Below are 24,713 nucleotides of genomic sequence, written 5' to 3' on the forward strand. Positions count from 1 at the left end.
TAAATACCTGTACACAAGTATGTACAAGTATGGTAGCTCAGGTATCGATCAGCTGAGCAAAACCAATACATAGGAGATGAAAGGTGGGAGGCGTTGGCAGAACTTGCTCGAGGACGACCGCAGAGGGATCGAAGAATGCGCCCCCAAAATGTAAAGCAACCAAGCGAGGGCCATGACCTCTTTAAGACCCGCAGAGCTTCACTTTGCTGTTCTCACAACATTGATTATCTTTAAGGCAACACTGTTAACTACCAACAGGTTGTTTCTTGCCTACCTCCTAAGTTTATCTCAGGTGCAAAAACAACATACTGTAAGCTAGAACAACAATAAGGTCCCGCATGATGGAGAGACAAGGAGAGACGAGTAGAACATATTTTCATTAAAGTCAAACCGTGTTAAACAGATCTGGTAGTATTGCTTTAAACGTTTGGTATCTTAAAACAGTCAGCATTTTTATCCTATTGCATGTATAACTGTTGGGCTACATCCAAAACAGATCTACCATAAACAACGAGAATGTGAAACGATGGTATGCTCCTGCAAAAGCCACCAGACTGTATGGTATCAACCTTGTTTTAAGAAAAAATGTTTTATTCACAATGTCATGGATATGTACTACGGCACCAACAATCCACTGAACTCTATGATCAATTACGTTGCATTTAATACAGAGCAACCATGTTTTTTTTTTCTGACAGGTTGGCTAGTAAGGTAGCTGACGTTAGCTAAATTAAATCTAGGCTGAACGATTTTGACTGATATTACAATTGTGATTTAATTTGCAATATTTGAGGAAAAGTTAATTTCTACATCATTATTCTCATTTTCAGTGAGTGTGTTACTTTTTTCAGGGATCTAAATAAAGATCTTTTCTGAAGTCTAGAGAATGATGTGTTGGCCAGAACACCTCTGCAGCACCACAGTGTTTAATTTAAAATGGTATTTTGAAACTTGAACTTTGAAAGTTGACTTCAACAGATATTGCGCATCCTGCCCCAACTGCCCCAATTGAGACTACATGAAACTACAGGTTAGTAATGTCATTATGCCACAGATAATAATCTGAATCTTTTTATCAGTGAAAACACTGATATTGCAAAATACAGGCCATTTCAAATTGTTGAGAAGTTTTTAATATAAATTGTCAAAATGATTTCAGTATGTGTATCAGTACTTTCTGAACATCTGAACACATAACGATGCCATTATAACCATTGTAGTTTTGGTCATTATAATTGTTATATGAAATTTTCGTTCCGTTTCATCTCTAAGCGGTATCATTTGCGATGGTTTATGGGTTGAGTAGTTCCTTCACTCTTAAAATAATAACGCGCTGCAGTCGCCATTCTGTGGCGTTCAGAAGATGACGCACGGTGTCAACTCCTTCATCTGTTTCTCCTTTTTCTTTCCAGTCGCTCTTTCCTCAGCTGCATCTCAGTCATCAAAATTATTATAATTATCCAAATGGGTTAAAAGAAATGCCAAGGTCACCCTTTGTTGTAATTAGATGGTAGCTTGTTAGCATGTTGCAGTAAATATAAGAAGCTTTTACTGCATCTCCGTTGCTATGGTTACTCCTTCCAGCGCATTAATTTCAAACAGTGAACAGACAATTTCGCTGGAACTACTCAGTAGGTGTCCATTATCAGAAATGACACCTTGCAACCAATCAGAATTGAGTATTACCCCCACCATTGTATAATTTAAGAAAATAGCTTAAAATAGTTCTACACTTGTTTGTAATAAACCTTTGCAGAGAGTCAAACATCATCACCAGTCCAGAGAAAATAAACTGCAGTATCTACTGTGTACGAGCTGCATGGCCGATAAACACAATTGCCTGGAACAGCTTTAGTGTCTTGTCAGGATGAGCTCGTATCCACGGTTGGAGAAACATGTTGCATATTTCAGTGAAGCGCTGGCAGAGGTGAACAGAACAGGACGATCACAAATGTAGTGCATCGTCCGTCTGTTGGGTGTTTTCGCTCGCTGCCCATCGTGCTGCTACACAGCAGTGAATTCACTGTTTTATCATCGTTACTTCATGCATCTTTTATGAAAATGTAGTAAGGATCTTACTGGTGCTTTTGCATGCTTTCTCTCATTCACCACATTTGACTTCTTGATGTCTTTCACATGCCTCTTTGTGGTCGCGCTGAAATTTGCCGTTTGTGCTGTGAGGCATTCATGTGCTGTGAGACGTTAATATCTTGTTAAATGGAAGAAGCAACAAAATTGAAATGATTTGTTATGTTGTTGCTTATTGCTCTATATTATATTTTTGGGCAACAGCATTTTGCAACCCAAATTTTGGATGTCGGAGCTTGTTGTTTCACTTGAATGAAATGGTAAACTATCCAGTATTTCACAAGACAAAAGAATAGAAATGTTGAAATGTGCTTGTGCTGGTCGTCATTTGCTTGTGAAATCAATCTTGGTTGGCTAAAAACGAGAAGCTTGACTGCGGTTTGGCATCTGGACACCGTTCTGAATATGAATCAGAGCATCACCGCATCATCACCTCGGGCCAATTCTCCACACGGCGTTTACTGTTAGACTGACAAGTGCTCTCTGGGAAGTGCAGTGCAGAAACACAACAGCAGTGACCACTTTAACCTCTGCAGTGTTGTTTTAGGCACATGACTGCGTCGCTCTGCTAACAGAGGCCAGTTTGACTAATCCTGTTGTCTTACCCTTTGACCCCAGGCACAGGGGAGTAGCTGGGGAAGGTTTTGTGGCTGCCTGCGCTGTGGTTCTTCTTGGTGGAGAGGTCCAGGACGCCATCTGGGGGGAAAAAAATCATACAGAAAAAAAGATTAAACAAACATATCAAATCCTATTCAGAGCATTAGTGCTCACATATATAAATAGTTCTGGCCATAAATTTGTGCTGTAAGCACCCCCAGATGCAATTGAAACAGGCTTAGTAAATAAATCATGATGTACATGAAGCATGTGACTTTTACAGCCACTGGAGAGGCTAAAAATGGTGCCATATTTCCATCATGCTCTCCACACTGTTTTTGTTTATTTAAGATTTTACTGGTGCTTGTGACTTATCACATGATTGAGAATCTAAAGTTATGCCAATAAAGCCATATTAAAGATACTGGGATATAAAAACAGAATTAATTACATGCCAAATATTCCATTCACACTGATTTTAGGATGTCTTGACCATGGAAAAGTTCAGGAACACGTGTGGAGGCTGCAAAAACTTACAGAGATGTCAGAGGGGAAGGGTGTGATATTTTAAGAAACTAATCTTCTCATCTTGCAATAACAGCCGGACAGTTTTACCAATCCCACACACACAGCTGTACAAGGTTGTGGATGGTTGAGAGAGGCACAGTATCAGCTGATTAAAGACATGTGTACTTTGAAAGCCAGGGTAGGTTGTCAAACTGATCTTTACATTTTGGAAATTTGAATATCTAAGGTTTTTAGGATTTTGAGTCTAATAGTCTGCTAGTACAACCCAAAGATCAAAATGTCATGAACGCATAAACAGTTAATCTCAATTTATTAAGGAAGTCAATTGATGAAAAACTAGTTTGTTATTCTCACAAGCTCAGTCTGTATTTGGTTGACCAAAATTGATTATATTAAACAAGAAAAATCAGGAACAGTTGTGAGTTTGGTTGCCTTGTTTGACATTCAGTACCTCCAACATGGCCAACCTGTGGATTGATGACGCTCTGTGAAAAGAACACTATGAAGGTTTATAAACTTTAACAAAATAACACAATTCTTTTGTTTGTTTTTCACTAGTTAAGTTTTCAAAAGTTGCTAATAGAAGGTGCTAAAAATGAGGTAAGATTTACCTCATTTACCTCCATGGCGAGAGATCACTGTTGATCTGTTGCATGAAATTAATCTAAAACATGTTAACAGCTTCTTCAGCTGTTTGTGTGAGTCTGTGTATGAAAATAACTTTGCTGACAAAAACAGACTTGAGATATTCTGTGTGCTTCAGAACAGGTGGACTAGCTGTGACACCTCAGCAATGAAGTCTGGGAAATATGGCAGCAAGTTGGTGTGAAATCTCAGTTTATTTGTGAATATGTTTGTCAGACAAATCGGGTCACTACACACACATACACACACGCAGGAGAGATACTCTGTGATGTGTGGGGACATCAAGTCAGGTGAAAATTAGTTCAAACTGATGCAACAGCTTTTAAAAAAAAATCTGGTTATTTTTCAGTGAAAATTTGTGAAAACAGAAATAATAAGTCTTATTAATATTCTGACCAGTGGTAGCTGGTCAATAGAGGGCGCTAGGGTGCCGCCCCACCTCTCCCGACATCCTAAAACTTCAGTGAAGAAGACTTAATTACTTTAGAATATATACTGTATATTTCTTTAAATGAGCAACGTCAGTATTATACAGTTAGTGAGTAAAATGTTTAATCTGCACTAAAATGTGTTGTGTTTTACGATGTCTAAAGTTACAGGTAGGTCACGTGTTTCCAGCTTGGGGCGCAATTTTTTCGTCCATTTACTCTCGCTATAAGTTGTACATGCGCAGTTGGATCCTCTCAACACAAGAGATAGGAGCTTGGTGGGGCCACAGAACCAGCGCCCTCAGCATTCATCTGAATACTGCTGGTTTACACATCGTCAACCTCTGGGTGGCAGCAGAGAGCGACTGACTCGATCTGCATCTGATAATTAATACAGCAGAGTGAGATGTGGTGATAGTTAGATAGAATATGTTGATAGATAGGAGTTTAGCGCATCAGCTGCTAGAATGGAGACATAAAATCCGTGAAGTTGCCATAAACAACGTGTCTTAAGAGGAGAACGTTAGAAGAGAAGCTGAGAGTTAAAGAACCTGATCAGTCGACATCATGAAGCAACAACAATCAGAAGATGATAAACTCTCTGTGGAGAACATAGTGACAGTGGAACTCAGCCTCACACTGAGACCAGGTGATCTTCAGACAGGTGAGCTGTGCTGGAGAAAGTATTCACATCCTTTACTTCAGTAAAAACACTAATACCACACTGTGAAAATACTCCACTACAGGTAAAAGGACTTTACTTTACTTATTTAAAGTATGTAAACATTATCAGCTGTTCTCAGCATGAACAGTAAAAGTAACCACTGTGCAGTAAAATGCTGCCCGTCAGTAACTAGTAACTGTACCTGTCAGGTAAATGTAGTGGAGTAAAAAAGTTAAGTACAGCTATAAAGTAATATAATATAGATGTAATTCGAAATTGGACTTAGGTAAAGTACTTGAGTAAATGTACTTAGTTACATTCCCCCACTGCAGATGACAGAAGCTGAATGTGTGGTTTTAGTCTTTTACAAACTTTTAAATAGTTGCTGTTTTATGCAGAAAAGTGTGTGACACACCTTTAAGTAGGAACTTTATATAAACCTGTCAAAGACATTTAATCACAGAGTCTCTGAGACATTTACATCTCTCAGGGAGAATTTATGTACAAAAAGTACATTTTAAGCCACAGGATGGCAGTTTTTAATTAATTAATTTATCTATTCTTAAATCTTGTTGTTTTCCTATAAGTTTTAGTGTGTTCATAATTTTTCTTTCATACTTATTGAGGTAGTTTTTTCTGACTTTAGTCTTTCAGCATAAACTGTAAAATAAAATATAATTATTATAAAGCATTTTCACAAATTTAAGTACCTTAACTTACCTTAACTAAGCAAGTTCCATTGGATTATAAAACATTTTCATTTAGTAAATGATTGGAACATACAGTAACCCTAAAAGATGTAATATGGATATGATTTTATTTCTGTTTGATGGTTTTGTCTCCCCAAAAAAGGTCAAAACTTTTCAAATTTTCACATTTTCCAGGTGGATTATTGCTTTTTTGAAAGTCTGAAATTGAAAAACATAAACCTACTATATACACACATGAATGCACACATATACCAATAAATTCATGAACAGACTCTCTGTGTTTTGCCGGTGTAATCCCTAGAGTGCAGCTGACCTTCTGACCCCTCTAACCCACACAACCCTATATGGGCACAGCGCTCACTAATCTTCAGGGATTTTAGATGTTTAATCGGACAAAAAAGAAAACATGAGGTGATATTAAAATGAAAAACAGAGTGACCGTACATCCCAGAGGATACAGAAGAATTATCATCTGTTAATGGTAGTGGTAGTGTGTGCGTATTAACGGCGTACACATGAAGTGACCATGAAGCATGTGTGTACACAGGATTTTGGCTCCAAAATGTGAAAAATAATTCAAAACATGTCCAGGGATAAAAACCATGATAAATTACACATACAAGTTACACTAATGAGGTCCTTCTCTGAGCTAACGTACATGTAAATTAGCATCTACATGTACATTAGCATGCATGTTTTCATATAAACATTGATGGTATATTAAGAGTGAAATATATTTTTTAACTGTTTCTTCATTAACATACAGATTTATGCAGCACAGTACCCCCAATTCTAAAAAGATCATGAGCTGCGGCTCATACATTCACAGTACGATGGTTCAGTCATGTTCTGTTGTTGAGTTTTTGCGTTGACTAGAATATAAAGTATACAAACACTCAAATCATCCATCATACTATGTACTGAGTTTCCTTTGGCTGAGCACCTCATGGACTTCAGTACATCACTGTTTCTAAAATAGACTGTGCAAATATTCCAGCTGATGTGACAGGAAAGCACATTGTTCCAAAATGCCAATACTCTTTAAAAAAATGCTCATTGGACTGAAAGTCTGACAGCCCATTATCCCGAAAACAAATGCCCATTGCTCTAAAACTAACCCTAACCTTAACCCTGATATCTAATACCATCAAATCAACATGTTTGGGGGTTTTTTGGAGGACAAAAAGACTGCAGGCTAATAAGACAGCTCTGAGTGAGTTTTTGATCAGCCTGCTGGGTGACAGGAGTAAAACCCTCGGTGTCAGGCCAGAGAGCCTATTAAGGGCAAAACCCCCACCGATTCAGCACCATGGACAGGGCCAGCAGTCACTGAACTAACAGCTGCAGGGAGAGTGTGCATATTATTGGAGCAAAGGATGTTTGTTGTCAGAATAACGGGGGGTTGTACAAATGGGCTTTTGGGACATTTTTCAGACTATAGGGGTTTTGGACTAATGGACCTTCAGGACAATGGGCAGCCCCCTACCTGTGGAATGAGATATTTGGTACCTAAAGATGTTTTTAAAAAATGCACACATACCAAAAATCCTTCAAATATTCATGAATATATTTCTTGTTGACGTCATTTATAAATTGTTTGAATCAGATTGTAAGAATGTATGAATCAAATACCGACACCAGTACTCTTAAAGTGATACAGATACCAGTCGAGTACTTCATTCGACACCCATTATCTGAATGGAAGCATTCTTGAAATAATCTTGATTTTCTTTTAAAATTTAAACCAGATCAACAGATCGTTGGTTTTCTGACCTTATGTCATTTACATTTTCATATTCTTTAAAAAGATTGTCTGTATGGTATGAAGTGTGACATAACAGCCAGTAAGCTACGCTGTGTTGTCTTTGAAGTGCTGTTTTTTTTTTCAGAGATGTGGTGGACGCCACAAGCAGGTGGGAGTGGAGAGAAAAAAAAGCAATGCATGGAGAATCGCTGATGCTGCCTTCGATTTCGATTATTGAAACTGAAAGCTAATTCATGTCGACTTTTGATTTTCTATTATAATTGTCACACCCCTATTGTTAATGTAAAAACACTGATTAGTAGAGCATGAGGCATTTTTCCCTGAAATTACATCTACAGTAATGTGTAATTTAAACGATTGTTTGCATGTGTATGATCCAGCTTTGAGGATAATCTGAGTCAGAATTCATCTAAAAGGTGTGTGTGTGTGTGTGTGTGTGTGTGTGTGTGTGTGTGTGTGTGTGTGTAAGAGAGGGAGATAATGTGTTGGCATGAGGTGGATGTAAATGCCTAAACCTTTTTTGTAAAAATTAAGGAGGCTTACTGTAAGCAGATTCCAAAAAGCTGGTATTAAAGTGGGCGACCAGTCACACTGCGGTTCAAGGTTGAAACAGCGAGCCGTGCCTGCAGCCTGATCGCTGATCGGAACGCCGACCCCCCGCTGGTTTAGTTTGATTAAACGTAGACCAAGTCCCAAGCCACAGTTCAGAGCTCAGTGCAGTGCTGCAAAGGCTCAATCCAAAGGAAAATGTCTTTTCAGCGAGCTGTACATGAGCTCAATCTCTACGTGCTGAATGTCAGTCTCTATGTGTGGAAAATTAGTCATCTGTCTTTTAACTATGTCAAGGTGTCCGTGAATGTTTCTGTTCGCCCAGGTCATTGTAATCTCAAGAAAAGATTAAATCGAAGGCAGCTGGACTTGTTTATACGTCTTTGAGAGGCGAAACTTCTTCAAAGACATAAAAACGAGTTGAGCTGCCTTCAATTTAATCTTTTCTTGAGATATATCAAGGTGATATAACATTTTGTTTAGTTAGTTTTAACATCTGACGTCTTCGCTCTTAACCACTAACGTTTGCTGTCAATACGAGAAAAAATCAGGGGAGATTAGCTTTTCAAAACGTGGGCACCAATCAGCTCCTGGCAGATAAATGTTCAGATTCACAGTAAATCATTATTCAGTGTTGGAAAACTACCAGCCATTCTCATATTTCACCAGCATGTGTCTGGCAGCTGGTGTTAATTTCCCAGCCTGGAAATAATGTGACAGAAGAACACAAAAATGCAGGATAATCAGAAATGATTCTGAAAATACATTTCCAGACTCATAAACAGGACGTGAACCCACTGCATGTGTTCAATACTTTGATAAAACTTGTGCGACCCTGGCACTTCTCTTTTTAAAAAACATTATTATTAGTTAGTATTTTGATCATCCGATTCTTTGTCTTGATTTTATTTCCCCTTGTGCTTTTCCACATGCTTGTTTTCTACTCCTGATGTTATTGTTATATGTTTTCTAAATTTTATTCTTAAAAAAAAAACATCCTCTAACAGACAGTAGCCAAAGCTGACTACCACTACAATGTTAATATTCTTAATTTATTTTTAGTCTTAAGTCACTTAGTGCTGAAAACTGTAGTTAGTTAAAGTCACATTTTGGTTTTTTTGTTTTGTTTTAGTTAAGATTTAGTCAGTAAAACTTAATTCTTGTCATAATTTTCTCACAGTTTTGCAGACACTAATGGTTTTTGTTGAAGGATAGTTCTCGTGGCTGTAAAATTTCCAATGAGAAATAAGCATACCTTTAACCATTTTTAGTCATAGCCTATATGTTAAGAATATATGCATGAGTCATAACTGATGTGTCATATTATTTTTCTGATACGGATTATGTTTATTATCTGACGAAACAGACTTTTATATATTGCTGGCGTCTTGTGCTGAGTTTGGAGTCACGTTTCACTAAATCTGTTTGAATAAATCATCTAAGTTCTGTTAAATTTAAAGATTTATGTTAATGGAGCAAAGCAGTGTAGCCCAAATCTACATAGAACTTCTTGCACTACCATTAAATGTAGGAAAAGGGAATTAACAGACACAAATCAACTTAGATAACTGATATTTACCTCAGCAGACACAGCAGGATGGTGTGTCTTCAGGTGTCTTTTAAGATCTGTTGTGTTATTTCCACACATCTTTAATCCTCAAGGTGCTCCGTCCTCACTGGGACAATATTTCAGTTTGAATGTAAGAGAAAACTCTTGTTTTTTCACCTGAGAAGAATATTCGAATGTACTGGCAACATGGAAACTGTGTTTGCACAGTCACATTGTGGAAACTCCACTGTCTGGGAACAAAAAGCCGGTGCCATGAGGTTGTTAATTTATTTTAGGTTTAAGACTGTTTTTTTTTTAGGGATTAAGGTCCACTGAGGAGTTACTGGAAGTCAACACAATGTCTTCAGAGGTGACAAAAACTAAGTGTGTGTGTTGTTGCTCTCACCCTGCTGACTGGGCTCCGGGTCCTCCTGGTTCTTCTTGACGGAGAGGTCCAGCGGGCCGTCCTGGTCGGCCATGAGAAGCTTGCTGAGGACGGGGTTCTGTGCAGAGGCAGCAGCCGTACCTCCTCCTCCTCCACCGTTACTGGCTCCCGTACCGTTGCTGCAGGCGGGCGCTGAGGCAGCGGCGGCGGCTGAGGTGGGGCTGAGGCCCGGCCCCGGGGTCGGGGACGGAGAGGAGGAGGCAGACGATGGAGGGGAGCTCGGCGCGGGCAGGGGCCCTGGCGGGGAGCTCGGGGCCGGGGCCAGAGACGCCGCTCTCGGCAGGCTTTGGTCCTTCATGATGCCGTTGGGCAGGGGCGAGTCGTCCTGAGTAGTTTTTGAGGTATATTCGGCAGCGAACTGGCGGATCATTCGCTGCATGATCTCACGAGCCACTAGAGGAATGTGAGGTTCTGAGAAACTTGGGAGGTCTGGAGAGAAACAGACAGACAGAGGAACAAACGTGTCAGCATCGTGTCCGCCAGGAATTTGGTCACTGCCATGTTCACTGGTTTATTTATCTCATTTCATCCTCAAAATGTAATCCTGATGCTCCGCTGAAATAATCCAAAAATCACTGAGAAGCCGCTCTTAATCCTGCCTATTGACCACCATGAAAGCACCATGATATCAGTGTGCACAGCAGATAACTGCCACCGTCCTCACCTGCATAAATTGAGTATCTTTCAGTTGGTCAGACAAAACCAGTAATGTGAAGACACTGCCTGGAGCTTTGGGGAAATTAAAATGGTCATTTTCACAATTTTCTGACATTTTTTAGATTAAACTGAAATCATAACTGAAAGATTAATAGGTAATGAAAGTAATTATTAGCTGCAGCCTTACTATCACCCACAAATTTATTTTATTTCAGAGCAGTTTTTATTCATAACTACTATGGTACATTTTCCACTATAGTTAGGTAAGAGAAAAGCTGAATATAATGAAGATTTTGATGCTTTTTGATGATATACTTTAATGACAGGACAAAAATGTCATCTACAGGACAAAGTTTGCTACTGTATCAGATATTATACTGTCAGATATTACATGATATTCTTTTGTAACAAACCATTATCATATTGTATTAATTAATGAAACCTTTATTACCCTGGGGGCAATTAAATATCATTGTTTTCATTTTTTTTTTTTTTTTTTTTACTTGCCTGGCTGGGCTTGTAGGTCAGGAATCTACTTACCTAGAGTCCATTTTTACTTGACCCTGTCCAAATAGTTTTATTTATTAGCAGTTAGCAAAACAAAGACTAAAGTTGATTGTCAGGTTCAATTCAGGGATGTGACGTTTATAAAATGTCAGATAAAAGTGAAAAATGTCCATCCCAGTTTTTCAGAATCCAAGGTGATGTCTTTAACCGTCCCAAAGATGTTCAGTTTAATATGATGATAAACAAAGAAAAGCAGGAAAACTACGTATTTGAGAGGCTGAAAACAGAAGTTTCTGCTGGTTTAATTCTGTCTTACCACTTGCCCAGTCAGGCATGTGACTTCCCAGATTTAAAGCATCATAAAAAAACATTATAAAAAACAACATTTTGGGGAAATGATTGTTAAAGGACATCAAGTGCAAGTTCAAGAAAGTGCCAAATTCAGGCCATGTGATTAAGGTTTCTTAAGCGGCTGAATGCTGCATGGGACAGAGGATGTGATGTCCACATCCTGGACATGTTGTGACCTTCACCCTGAAGATAATTGCGTATGCAGTGGATCTGCCGTGATCTTTCATGGAAGCTAATACTGCACTCTGGTTCTCCAGGTATCTTCCAACCCAGTTTAACAAACCTACAAACAATCCAGGTTGTTCTTGTTTTTGTGCAGACGCCGCTCCCACAACACTGAATACAAAAGGTCAGCACACTCTGAATTAAGGTATTTTATCACATCATACCGTGTCAAAACAAATCAAATCATCAGTTTGCATTTCTGCTTTTATCATTAAATCAGTTCCATTTATATATTTATATATATTTATCTTTCTATAAATAAAAGAGAAAATCTAACAAGATCCAGAAGGCCACTAAGAGTCTGGGAGAAAAATACAGATGTTAAAATCAAACTTTCCATTATCCCCTGCTGTGACAAAACAAACCCACATCAAACACTGGTCATTGATCTCATCGGTTAATACGCGCCGAGCAAAACAGCAATAATGACGACACGTTTGTTATTAATGCATTAATCTGGCGTTGTCCCAGATAAGTCAACTGCACTTATCTCTTTATAACCAGCAGCTATATTATTTGGATACGTTCATGCGTGCCACTGAGGCAAACCCTAAAGCCTCCGAACAATACATTAGCCCAAAAATATAATCCTGAAGCTATGCTGATATAATCCAAAAATCACACAGTTTATACAACACTTAATCCTTCCTATTGAGCGAGGTGAAGGTGCCGTGATTTCATAGTACAGCAGGTATGTGCTCAAATTTTCCATACACGCCTCACACATCTGCTATCCCAGCGTGCTTCCTGTTTTCAACTCGCTGTTTCTTCCTCAAGTTATTTTCAGTAATTTTCAATTATCACCCAGTTTTCTCAACTCATCTGAACCAGTTCTGGGTGTTTCATAGTTTGATTGCTGTTTCATCGAACTGTGTCCTCTGTCTCAAGTAGCAAATGTGTGACAAATACTGTAAAAACCGCTCTACCATTTAAACTTTTGATTCCTTGCAGACCAACAACAGCCCGGCAGCAGCTCTTCTAATTGTGTGACTTCTTATTTTGCCTTTCTGATCATTCCACGAAGCGTCGTAATAATAAAAAATGTTGATGTCAAAACAAAATTAAGCGTTAAAGAGATGGTTAAAGCCGCTGTGACAGTAAACACTGTTATAAGTGTTTTGAAAATGACAGTGTTAAGAGAAAAACAACCTCCCACATTAAATCATTAACTCTTTAACTGATATTCAATAAAAAAAATACACTTACATGAATATGTATTTAGGCACATGTCACAATTCTACTGAATAACAATTGTTTGTACTTTTTGGAGGATAAAATCAGTGCTGTGTGCTGGTCAACAACATCAATCTGAAAAACCTCAAGTTAAAGGAAATAGAGAAACTACCAAAAAAAAAATTGATTATTTGCATATTTGCCATATATATGTATATATATATATATATATATATATATGTGTGTGCTCTTTGTTTCAGTTGTGTTTTGGCTCTGATGTTCTTCTCTGTCATTAAACTGTGACTTTATGTCAAGTACAGGCTGCTGTAAAGCTGTGTCACAGACCTGTGCGTAGGTGCTGTTGCCATTTATTATGTGTGATAGATTGCTTAATCCCTTGGTAATGTTATTTGACTTCTGTGTTCTACCTAAACATCGCGCTGTTTAATCCCTGCCACTGAAATGATCTTGTTGACATGACAATAAAAGAGCTTAACAGCACACTGAAGTACCTGTTGTGTTCTGTCAAAGACCCAATACTTTCAGGCAATTAGTTATTCTGGTATGTAGACACACTGTGTGGCCTTTTGCCCACTCTGCCACAATCAAACAGGCCTTGAATGCTAAGAAAACCCAGGAAGCTGGTTAGTTTGCTGGAAACGTGCCCTAATTATACGGCTCCATTTTGACAGGTGCAGGTTTCATGCTGCCACCTTGGGAAATCTCCTGGGGAAACCCCAGCATGCAGCGACTCTGCGTGCTGCGCTCACTAGGAAATGGCCGTTGTGTAACACCGCGTGCTTGTGCAAAGCTACACAAGAGATGTTGCCTTGCTGCAACAAAGCCAAGTGATTTGGCAGCTGCATTTTTCATGAAACATTTCCTCGAGTAGCTGAGGAATTCTGCCGTCCACCCTGAGAGAGGAAGTTTTGTGAGGCGGCACGATGACAGACGAAAATGGCTGCAACTCTGATGTACACATATACTGAAGTGAAGGCATATTAATTTGCTGTGTGTGTGTGTATAGTATTATAGTATGCTCTGCAGGACTTGTTAAAGATTGTGGTCTAAGTAGTTATTATGCAACTAGAATCAAAGTTTAATGTGTGGATGGAAACTTTAATGTTGAATTTACAAAACAGCACTAACAATCCCCCTTCCTAAGCCCTGCCCTTTTTGCTCTGATTTTCAATAACAGTAGCGCAAAATTAGCTAATGTTAGCTAGCTAACTAATGTTGGCAAAATGCAAGCTAACTAGCTTGCTAATGAGTGATGTAGATTACTAGTTAGTAGGGTTTTGCTAACATTAGCTAACTTCAGATGTATATCTTGCTTTTACAAGTCACTCAATAACATCCTTTAAACATCCTAAAAATTTGTTTTTTGTTTTCGATACAGTAAAGCAGAAAGGTGCCAGGCTTGCTCAAATATTATTGGAGCACAAAGCAAAAAGGGGCGGGGCTTTGGAAGGGTCAACTAAGAATAAGTTTTAGGTCGTGTTTCAGGTTTTAAATTAATTAATTAATTTATGATTACTTATCCTTGATTAATCCGCCAATTATTTTCATAATTAATTGTTTAGTCTGCAAAATGTAAAAAAATTGTAAAAAGAAAAGTCCAAAACCCTCCAAAAGACTCTTCATTTACTATCATGAATGATGAAGAAAAGCAGCAAATCCTCACATTTAAGAAGCTGAAACCAGCAAATGTTTGACAGTTTAGCTTTGAAATGACTGAAACAATTAATTGATTATCAAAATACTTACACCAGTGTTATGCCTGGTTTGTAACATCCAGCGGTTTATGAATCATCATAAAAAAAAACTGACCACAGACACAGAGCAGTACATCACGTCAGGCAGCTCAGTGACTTTGCATGACAACATGTTCCTGAGTCTTATTCCTTCATGCTGGTGATTGTGCACTTGTTTTAACAGTATTTGTGCACCTGACTATGTGCTGACAGGTCTGTTACTGTAAATAATGGCTGTGTGTGTGTGTGTGTGTGTGTGTGTGTGTGTGTGTGTGTGTGTGTGATCATGCCAGTGTGACTCTCTCTCTCCGTCTATATATGGCAGCTCCACAGGCAGCTTTGCCTGTGTGAGTGAAGCCAGATTGATTGGGGCCAGACATTGATTGGACAGACATCTGCTTCCTCCCTCTCGCCCTCCCAGAAAAAAACACAACACAACCACAGTCTACCAGGCTCAGCTCTCGTCTGTCACAAAATATCTGCCTGCCTCAGGACTGAACATGATACACTCCCAGTTTGGAGGGGGATTATAGCAACTCAGCAAATATTCTGACTTTGAACGACCAGAGGGGATTCTGATTTGAGGCCTGCGCCCAAGCTGACAGAGCAGGTGAATACAAGCACCAGGATGAAAGTAAAAGCAACATTCAGGGTTATCACCATGTTTGAATGTGAAACCAGGACAATAATTGACTTTAGTGCATATTTATATTTGGCTCTTAAGTTCTGCAACACCCATATAATCACTGAACAGATTATCTATGAATGCAGAATCTGTAGGCAAGGGATAAGACTTTGGAATCATAAACTGTCTGGTTTCTGTTTGTAGTCCAAGCCGTACTGGCCAATCATGTTTGAGCTGGCTTTGGTTGCATGCAGGTAAACAATCCGTGAAAAGAGCAAAATATTGCAGAAATGTAATCTTGGAATCCGTCTGACAAAAATTTGGCTTTTTTTTTGTTAAAAAGTAGCTGCATTCATATGTAGATAGCTGCTCATAGAGAGCAGCCAAGCTCAACTCCAGCTCCATTCTTGCATCTCAAATTACAAATCTGGACTGTGAACAATGACCTGCTCGTGGAAGAGGAAGTCTTAGCCTGGATATCCGTTAGCTGTTATCCAGATATCCACCCCAGCAGGGCTCTATCTGGCTCTGATTAGCGCTTCTGTGACATGTTTTTAATAGTTTAAGTTGCATTCATGTATTTTGTGCGCTTTGTTTGTGTTTTGTTTGTGTAAAGTCAGCTGATGTGGCAGAACTCGTGGGTGATATCATTTCCCCTATTTTGAACGTCTCCGCCTTCCCAAATTCAGCACTAGTTTCTCATCAGCTCAGTCTGACACTACCATGTAAAATAACCTTCTACAGAGTTTCCCACATGGCCTCTCGTGGTAATGATGGCACTGTTAGTACAGGTCGGAAAAGTGGGTCGGCCTCTCTGGCCCAGATCTTATCCGATTTAGGGTCTACCTGGAGGGTAGAAATGTCTTTGTCCCAGTTGCAAAACTTTGAAGAAGTTACATGTGGTGTCCCTCAGGGATCGATCCTTGATCCCCTTTTTATCCAAACTGCACAAATTTGCATAATCATGCAGATGACACTAAATTCACACATCGTTCTCTGACTGAGACTTGTGTACCAACTCGTACATAATGCATAGTTTTCCACAACTCAAAAGGTAAAACTAACCACCAACATTAGTTCCCCAAGCCCATAGTTTTAATAACTGAAAGGTTTAAATCTTTGATGTCTCTGGTCTCCTCAAGAAAACAGTTAAAAATTATTATAGATATTCTGACATACGGCTCCCTCTTTTGCAGGCCAGAATTGCCCAAATGTGGACACACGTGAAAAACATTATAAGTGGGAACTGGTAGAAAAGTTTACTCTCTGCAGATAAAATTACTGTGTTATTTTATTGCATTTTTTCTCAAGAAAATTTGACAAAAAAAAATGTGGCTCTTGGATAGAAGATTAAACTTATGATGCTATTTTTAATCACAGGAATAACTGCAGTGAAAAGGAATAAAAAGCAGGATTTCTGCTGTGGTCAGTTCTACAAGTTTTCCATTACTTTTCGTAGCAAAGTGCCTTCAAGTCGTAAAAAAAATTCTAAAAATGATTAATTGCAAATTGTCTGGTTTCATCTCCAGTTAAGATGGAAAATAATTAAATGCAATAGATGTCTGAAATTCAAAATACACTCTGGTATTATATTCTCTTCTAGGGATCATTATATTTCCTTATATTTACTGATTTCCCCTGGGAATTAACCAAATTTTCTGACTTAACTTGAAATAAACCTCTGGACATTAAATGATATTCCCGTTATGACCAGAGGGGATGTGAAAATGAGTAATGAAATGACTGATGAGAGGTGTGTGTGTGTGTGTGTGTGTGTGTGTGTGTGTGTTACCTTTTCTGTGGAACACAGCATTGAGGAAGTCTTGGGCCTGTCTCTCCAGCCGGCTGATCCGAGACTGCTCCTGTTTGAAGTCTCCACACTCAGACAGCACCTGGCTGCCTCCACCGTTCTCTACGCTGTGCTCCTGCACAGACAAACACACAGAGACAAATGAGTGAGTAAAGGTCTGCTCTGTCAAAAAATTAAAAATATTAACCCCTTTACACATCATCACATTAATCCCTCCCCCACCAGTTGTGTCCATGACGTCCAGCTGTAGATGTCCATGGTACCTGGTACCTGCAGACCTCTCCATACTATTGTAATATCCACATTTATAATTACCACTCCAGTTCGTTATTATTATTGTTGATTAACATGTCATTTTTTATTATTTTGTTGCTCAGTTAATCAAGGTGAAATCATCAGATGTCTTCTTTTGTGCAACTAACAATCTAATATACATTCATATATTTAGTATAATTCTTTAAAATCAAAGGCCAATGGTTCCAGGGAGAACAGAACCGCAGTCAGTATTGTGAGCGTTCTAAGTAACTTAACGCTCAGGATTACGAAAACAATCTTTATGTGTAGATGACAAAGTGCACCTGGGCGTGCAACATTTTTTTTTTAGCTCAAACTCAGTCAAAACAGCACAAGATTATAAAATGAAGGTGCACAGAGCATTAAGTGTCAGTGACAGATGTTTTATTTTCAGTACCAGTGTTAAAAATAAATGAATAAATAAATGAAAAAAAAAAACAGTGAACAATAAAACAAAATATTGAGTTGGTTGAGATGTACATGTATGACGTTTGCGTGGGGGGCTGCTACGACTGATCACTGTCAAATTTGCGGAGAAGTTGCCAAGTTTGGACAAAATTGCAAGGTTGCAAGGAATTCACAGGGCTGGATTACAAAGCTTTTGAAAGGGCGTTAGCTTAACCTTAGCCTTTCTTGGTCTGTCTTGGTTTCTAACCTCCTTCACTTTCCCACCAGTTGGGAAATTTAGTTGAGTTTATTAACCGACACTGTAAACTGAACTGTGTGTTACTGGCAGACTGACAGCTTTCTGCTCCACTGTGGGCATCACCGTCACTCTCAGTCTGCCACTCGCTTTCTCTCTCTTACACTTTCACTACTGATCCATTCCTTAAAGGAGCTATGCTGCACTTAAGACAGGAAGCTTCAATAAAGTCTGTTATTGTAAAGGCAGGTGCAGTAAACTGACATCCTCCTGAATTACTGGTCTGATCTCTACTCTTACAAACTGCTATGAAGTCACATTTTGGGGAGGGTGATGATAACAAGGCTGCAGAACACGATGAGTGTGATTATTAATCAGCTCAAGCCACTGGGAAGAGTTTTTTTTTAAAAAAAGTACATATGTGCTGGACAGTAACCAATAAAATGGCACTGTAGGGAGAAGTGGTGGCGGGACAGTTCACTTCTCTGCGAAGGTGCCGTTGTTGGAGGCAGGTCTTTTAAATCTGACAGCCAATCGAATGGTTTCCTCAGGATATCCAAGGTATTAGTGCCGCTGATATGTGGCTCTACCAACGAAACATTATCATGAAACAAACAACCACTAAGAGGAAATGTGTGAATTCAGCCTCTGAATCGCAGAAGGAATTAACAGCACTGTTAGTGTTAGTTGTAATGAGTGTGTCGCCGTTGTCCTCACAACACTGAGCACAGAATTTGTGTGTGTGTGTATGTGTGTTTGCACCAGTGCAGCCAAAGGAACAAATGGAGATGAGAGTGTTTTTAAGGCTTTCATTATTCCATCCTGGCTTTATTTTAACCCCCTCAGCTCTCTCTATCTGCCGGCAGTTTGCGTGGCTTCAGATCAATGAATCAATGGTTCCCGCCCACTTGAAGCTCCTCTGGCATTTCACAAACAAGCAGAGGGTAATAACAGTGAGACAGAGAGAGCTTTCAAGCCCCAACGGATGAATAAAAGATGAAAATAGTGTTGAATGAGGAGTGAAATACAATTAATGCTGCTGCAAAATTTTCTTTATTATTTGTCTTATTATAATTTGCACACTCTGAGTGGCTAACATAATTACTGTCCAGTCAAACAACACCGCTGAAAAGATCTCCTGTAATCCCTGCTAGGCTTTGTTTAATTGATTTTGCTACGTTGATTGATTTAGATTGTTTTTTTTTTTCTTTTTTTGTTACACTCACGTCTTATCTGTAATAACTATATTACACACTAGACACTTTGTTGTGCTAGTGTACATTATATAGACATCCTCAGTGACGTCAGTGAGCGCTGTAGAAATTTGCTGCTGTGAGTGTTAGCACAGCTTTGTTAGCATGAGCAGAGCGAGAGGAGACAGAAAAAGGGGCACAGGGAGACAGATGGGGGTCGATGGAGGGGGTTGGTGGTGAACCAAGGTTGTTTTTAGGAGACAGATGGCCGACCTCAAAGGTCGGGCTGAGGTCAAGTTGAAAAACAAGCAACGGACGAGGGAAGGACGACCCCTCCTAACTTCCTTCCCTCCCTCATTCACTTGCTCAATCACATCCCAAAAATAAAGAAGGACGTGGAAAACATGAACAAAAAGTCCCTAAAATGTCCTCTGCCTAATGGGAAGTCAAAACGTCTAGAATTTCATGACAACTGAGCAAACTCCCCCCTGCAGATGAAGACCGTGTGGTACAGTCAGAAGCTCCAAAATGAGCAAGTAAGAGCCTGTATTAAGATACGTCTCAGCTGATCCAATCACAAGTGGAGAGCTCTAAGTACGTCAGTTCACACCTGACATTATAAAACGTTTCCACATGCATCTTGTGATCAGATCTCACATCTTCGCTCTGTAACACGTAGCTACTTCATTTCTGTTTGTTAAGACCAAATGCATTATTATTTTCAACTGGAGGCCCAACAGTAGAAGCCAACATAGAAACATTTGCCGAATTTATAAGAAGGTCCAAATAATTAAGTATTTGTCATTGACAGTGTTTCACAAAGTCCATAAAGTTTCTCCAAATTTAATAACTCTCCATGGCTAACAAGAAACCTACAGTATATCGGTTACTGTTGATCGTATTTGCTCCGTTTGAGTTGAAATAGTTTTGTTACAAACTGTGAGAAGAAATTCCACACTACAAGCAGCAGAGAGACATTTTGTTCCAACTGTTGCAAGTTTTAACCCTTTTTGCCCTACCATAGAACAAGTCCACCAGAGCAGATCTTTACATTTTTACTGTTTTATTATCATTATCATTATTTTATTTTACCATTTTTTGGAGCATTTTAATTTGATATACAGCAATACAACCCTAATATCCCAAATTTTAATAAGATGTATGGACTTATGCCCATACCAAGTAAATACATTGCTAAAAAGTGCAATAAACCACAAAAAAAAGAAAATCGTTTTTACTGGATTTCTGCACACCCATTAGTGGAAGTAAACAGCGCTCTGGGACACATTGAACATGTGATATGCAGTGTAACTCCTCCACTTTTATATGCAAAAAGAATTATTGCTCCATCTTATTTGGTTGCAATTCTACTGGAATTTAAAAATAGATATGCAAACGGGAGCGCGGACGCTCTCGTAGGTAAGATTTCTGCAAAATGAAACTGAAATCAAAAACTTTTTTTTGATTAATTAATTTGTCTCTATATTCACTAGAGCGGAAACATTTTGTCACTTAATCAATAAGTTGAGGGAAAGAAAATTTCAAGCAAAAATGTCAAACATTTGCTGATTTCAGCTTCTTAAACGTGAGGATTTGTTGCCTTTCTTTGTGACTTATGATGGTACATTAACAGTCTTTGGGTTTTGGAGCATTGATTGGACAAAATAAGCAATCTGAGGAGGTCAAATTTGGCTTCTGGGAAATGATCATGAGAATTTTTTTTTTTTAACATTTTAGAGCTTAAACCACTAATCTGTAAACCTGGAAGATAATCAGAAGTTTAATTGGCAAAGAAAATAATCCTAAATTGCATCTCTATTTTCCACACATCCCTTGTGGAGTTCAGAACATCCGATATGGTGACACAGAGGGGGGTGATGAGTAACAAGGGCTCACGTCTAGGGGCTGTTAAGGGGCCGCCCCCTTTTGTTCTTCATTTTGTGTTGGAGCGGAGACCTGTAATGGCAAGTGGCTGTGTCACATCATTGCACTGTCTGTTGCAGAAGATGCAGAAACAGGTCCACAACATCCATGTATCTATTTGTATCACGCAGTAGTTGGTCCAATAAAATCATTATTGTTTTGCTCTGATCACTTTTTAGCCAGTGATGAACTCTGTGAGGAGGCACTACAGTCTCACTAATTTACAACCATGTCACCATCTTCCTAGCTTTTCCACCTACACACACACATACAGACAAAACACACACACACACACCTCCAAGTCATTATGTCGTGTTCCTTTCATAAGCTAAATTGGGGTCAAGACCATGATGGTTGAACAACACAAATAACAAGTACGCAGGAGGAGGAGGAGGAGGAGGAGGAGGAGGGGAGACAAAGATGTGGAGAAAGCTCAAAAATGGCGGCAGACAAAAACACACAAAACGCGTGGACAAAGGACGGAAATGTCTTCACAAAATTAACACAAGTGGTGTATTTGGCAGAAAGTACGACTACCTTTTTCCCTGCAGAATATACACATGAAAAAATGTGATGAAATCACATTGATTCCTCTTTTCATTTTTATTATGTGTCTCTTTGAAAATCTGAGCATCAGAATGAAAGATTCTCACCCCTCCCCCCTTCTTAACCTATCACACATACAATGGGAGTGAAAAGCCTGATGGATGGTTTTCAGGCTTTATTATATTTTGAACATAGTGCACACAGTATATTCTCATTATATTTTACTCAAGGCGTTTGTAATTTATTACAGATATTGATAATTAATTTATTCTGAGCTATGGGTAAAAGTGTCTGCCAAATGATGCAAAGGTTCATATATTAAACTCAATAATTAATAATGCCTCAGAGCTTTAAAAAGGTCAAAACTTCTGTTTGTTAGTTTCTGTAAAACAGAAATTTTGTTTAAAGGAATAGTTTGACATTTTGAGCAAAATGCTTGTTTGCTCTTTTGCTGAGAGTAAGATGAGAAGCTACACCTGGGAGTCGATCAGCTTAGCTCGGCATAAACTATTAGCACAGGTCTGTACAACATCTGCCCACCAGCACCTTTAAATTTGACTACCTAACACGTTATTTCTCATTTGTTTTATCTCTTTTTATTTTATCTCTTCATCCTCAGCTAAGCTAATCACCTGCTGGTTCTAGCTCCATATTTAGCATAAAGATATAAGAGTGGTAATAATTTTCTCATCCAGCTGTCTAAGAAAATTAAGAGATAGCCGAGGAAGTGTTAAGTGTATTTATAAAATGCAGACAATGTCAAACTATTCCCTCGAGCTCTACACATTCTCTATGTCTTTGAGGACGTTTGTTGACTTTTTAAGCTTAAAACTCTCCGAGAACAAGATGCATACTTTGATCAAGAGCGTAATTTCTACTGGGGATTTTATAAATGTTAATACAGTCATCTGAGTTGCCTTCAATTATTATCACAAGCTCGAAGGAATGTGCTTAATGAGCTGTAGTGGTGCTTTGGGGACTTTTTTTTTTTTTTGCCCTGGGTCTTACCTCTCAGGCTACATACAGGCTACCCTACCTTACTGCAGAAGGATGTTGAGGCTGTATACCTGCAGACACTACTTAGGGTTGAAAAATATCATTTAATTTACTTTAATTTGAAAGTAATTTTGTTCTAAAAAAAGAAGCTAGAAGCGGAATATAAGTCGAAACTAAGACAGTAAAGTAAGTAGTAAAGAATGCAAATACACCAGTTTGTTATTTTGTTATTTGCTCAGTTAATTTACACTTCTGAAATCAAACCTGCACCCTTAAGTTTGGTAAAGCACAACAGGAGGATTTCTAATACCCAGCATACATTTATACGGCAGAGGAAATCTGTTGTTAGCATGAGATGAGTGTCCAAACTCCACACAGAAGAGCCTGTGCCTGCCCTGGTCGTTCTGAACCCAGGACCTTATTAACCTCTTCAGCTCCACAGTCAACATTACCGTCTTTCAGAGACTGTCGTGGTCTCGTACGAAGCTAAAGCACCCAACGGATCCATTAGAACCGACCACGTCATCCTAGCTTATCTGGAAGCGGGGTAAATAACACTCCAAAGCTGAGCTAAATTTAGGCGAGGGGAAAACTGGCCAGGCCATTTTCAAAGGGGTCCCTTGACCTTTCACCTCAATATGTCTGAGTGAAAATGGGTTTTATGGTCTGCCCTGTACAGACATGTCCACTTTATCCTGATCCCCTGCAGTGTTGGGCAAAAAACATGCAGTTTCTTTTGCATGTTGTATAAATGTGTTATTTTCCATTTGAACATTTCTGCATATCGGGGTCCCTAAACCCCCTTAAATTTGATATGACTGGAAAGCTGAGATTTTCGTGGATTCAATGAACCCAACTGTACTCATGAGTATGAATATTCCTATGGTTTTTCTCAATGACTCGGTGTGTTGATGTGGTATTTTGGAGGGATTTTTGACAATTTTTATCAATTCTTGATTGGTCAAAAATGGCTAAATTTCACACCAATTGCAGCCCAGAAACTGCTGCAACAGCTTATGAGACATGATAGCGCATGTGCATGACCATCATATACTTCCGCCATAATGTTGTAATACACTAAAGTTTTCAAACTTTGAAAAGGTGTCTGAGGAAAATACAATATTTATTACAGATCTATGCCTAGAAAAACTTGACAGTGTTGAACTGCGTGCCATCTATATTTCAGGTTTCCACCGTTCAGATAATGTTGACCTGCTACCCCCTAAAAACTACCCTGCCCCCCCTACAAATCACAAAAAGTGTCTATGGTAGGGAGGAGTGGAGCAGAAGAGATTAACGCTAACATGTCGTGGTGTCTCCTACCTTGACTTTCTCGCGTCTTAAGCAGCAGAAGAGACAGTTTTCATCGAAGGACCAGTCAGACACTTCCTCGGGTTCACAGTCTGGATAGGAGAGAGCGACATGTTAAATCAGGACTCTGACTCCCATAATCCATCAGTATTTCCCAACTCAGTGCATCTTCTAGCAGTCAAAAGACTTTTCAGGCCTTAAGAAATATCAGCAGACTTGTGTGGTTGTGGTTTAACCCGCAAAAATGTTTTGAGTCCTGAAGGAAAATAAAGAACCCAACGGCAAAATATATATATATATATATATATATATATATATATATATATGTATATATATTTATTTTGTTTCTTTTCTTTTTTAGGCTCATATGTTTTGTTTCTGCTTTGCGTGTTCGACTCTTGCATTAATTCAGTTTAAATATCCAGGTTTCATGGTAAAACCAGCTGTAAATGAGGTGTGGATGAATCAATGGAGAAATTGTCTGTTTTCATTCAACATCCAGTGAAGCCTGCAGAGAGTGACAGCTGGGGGGCCACAAACCACAACAACGAGAGCATTACAATGATTCACTTTTAATTACAGTCGATGATTAAATTACAGCGATGACTAACTTCATATGTCAAGTGTGCTGTGCAAAAACCACCGCTGCTGTGACTGACAGACAAGCTCGGTTCGCTATTGAATACATCGTTGCCTAAAGACCACATACACTGCATGAACGCCTACGTGTGTGTACA

General features: G+C 38.9%; 1 protein-coding gene and 1 long non-coding RNA gene across 2 annotated transcripts in view; one reads left to right on the forward strand and one right to left on the reverse strand.

The window, feature by feature from the left end:
- LOC146329463 (uncharacterized) overlaps nucleotides 1–24,713 on the forward strand; it is a 59,898-nt gene that overhangs the window by 34,910 nt on the left and 275 nt on the right. Inside the window, exon 2 of the long non-coding RNA XR_014769819.1 lies at nucleotides 17,071–17,215. This is a non-coding gene — a long non-coding RNA (uncharacterized LOC146329463). The remainder of the gene's footprint in view (nucleotides 1–17,070; nucleotides 17,216–24,713) is intronic.
- lcor (ligand dependent nuclear receptor corepressor) overlaps nucleotides 1–24,713 on the reverse strand; it is a 107,885-nt gene that overhangs the window by 7,988 nt on the left and 75,184 nt on the right. The window contains exons 3-6 of the mRNA XM_084714731.1: nucleotides 23,989–24,068; nucleotides 17,053–17,185; nucleotides 9,930–10,397; nucleotides 2,694–2,784 (exon numbers count right to left, since the gene is read on the reverse strand). Coding sequence (XP_084570857.1) covers nucleotides 2,694–2,784; nucleotides 9,930–10,397; nucleotides 17,053–17,185; nucleotides 23,989–24,068 — 772 coding nt within the window. The remainder of the gene's footprint in view (nucleotides 1–2,693; nucleotides 2,785–9,929; nucleotides 10,398–17,052; nucleotides 17,186–23,988; nucleotides 24,069–24,713) is intronic.

The sequence above is a fragment of the Lutjanus erythropterus genome, chromosome 3, assembly GCF_056507025.1.
Source record: "Lutjanus erythropterus isolate fLutEry1 chromosome 3, fLutEry1.hap2, whole genome shotgun sequence".
NCBI lineage: Eukaryota > Metazoa > Chordata > Actinopteri > Lutjaniformes > Lutjanidae > Lutjanus > Lutjanus erythropterus.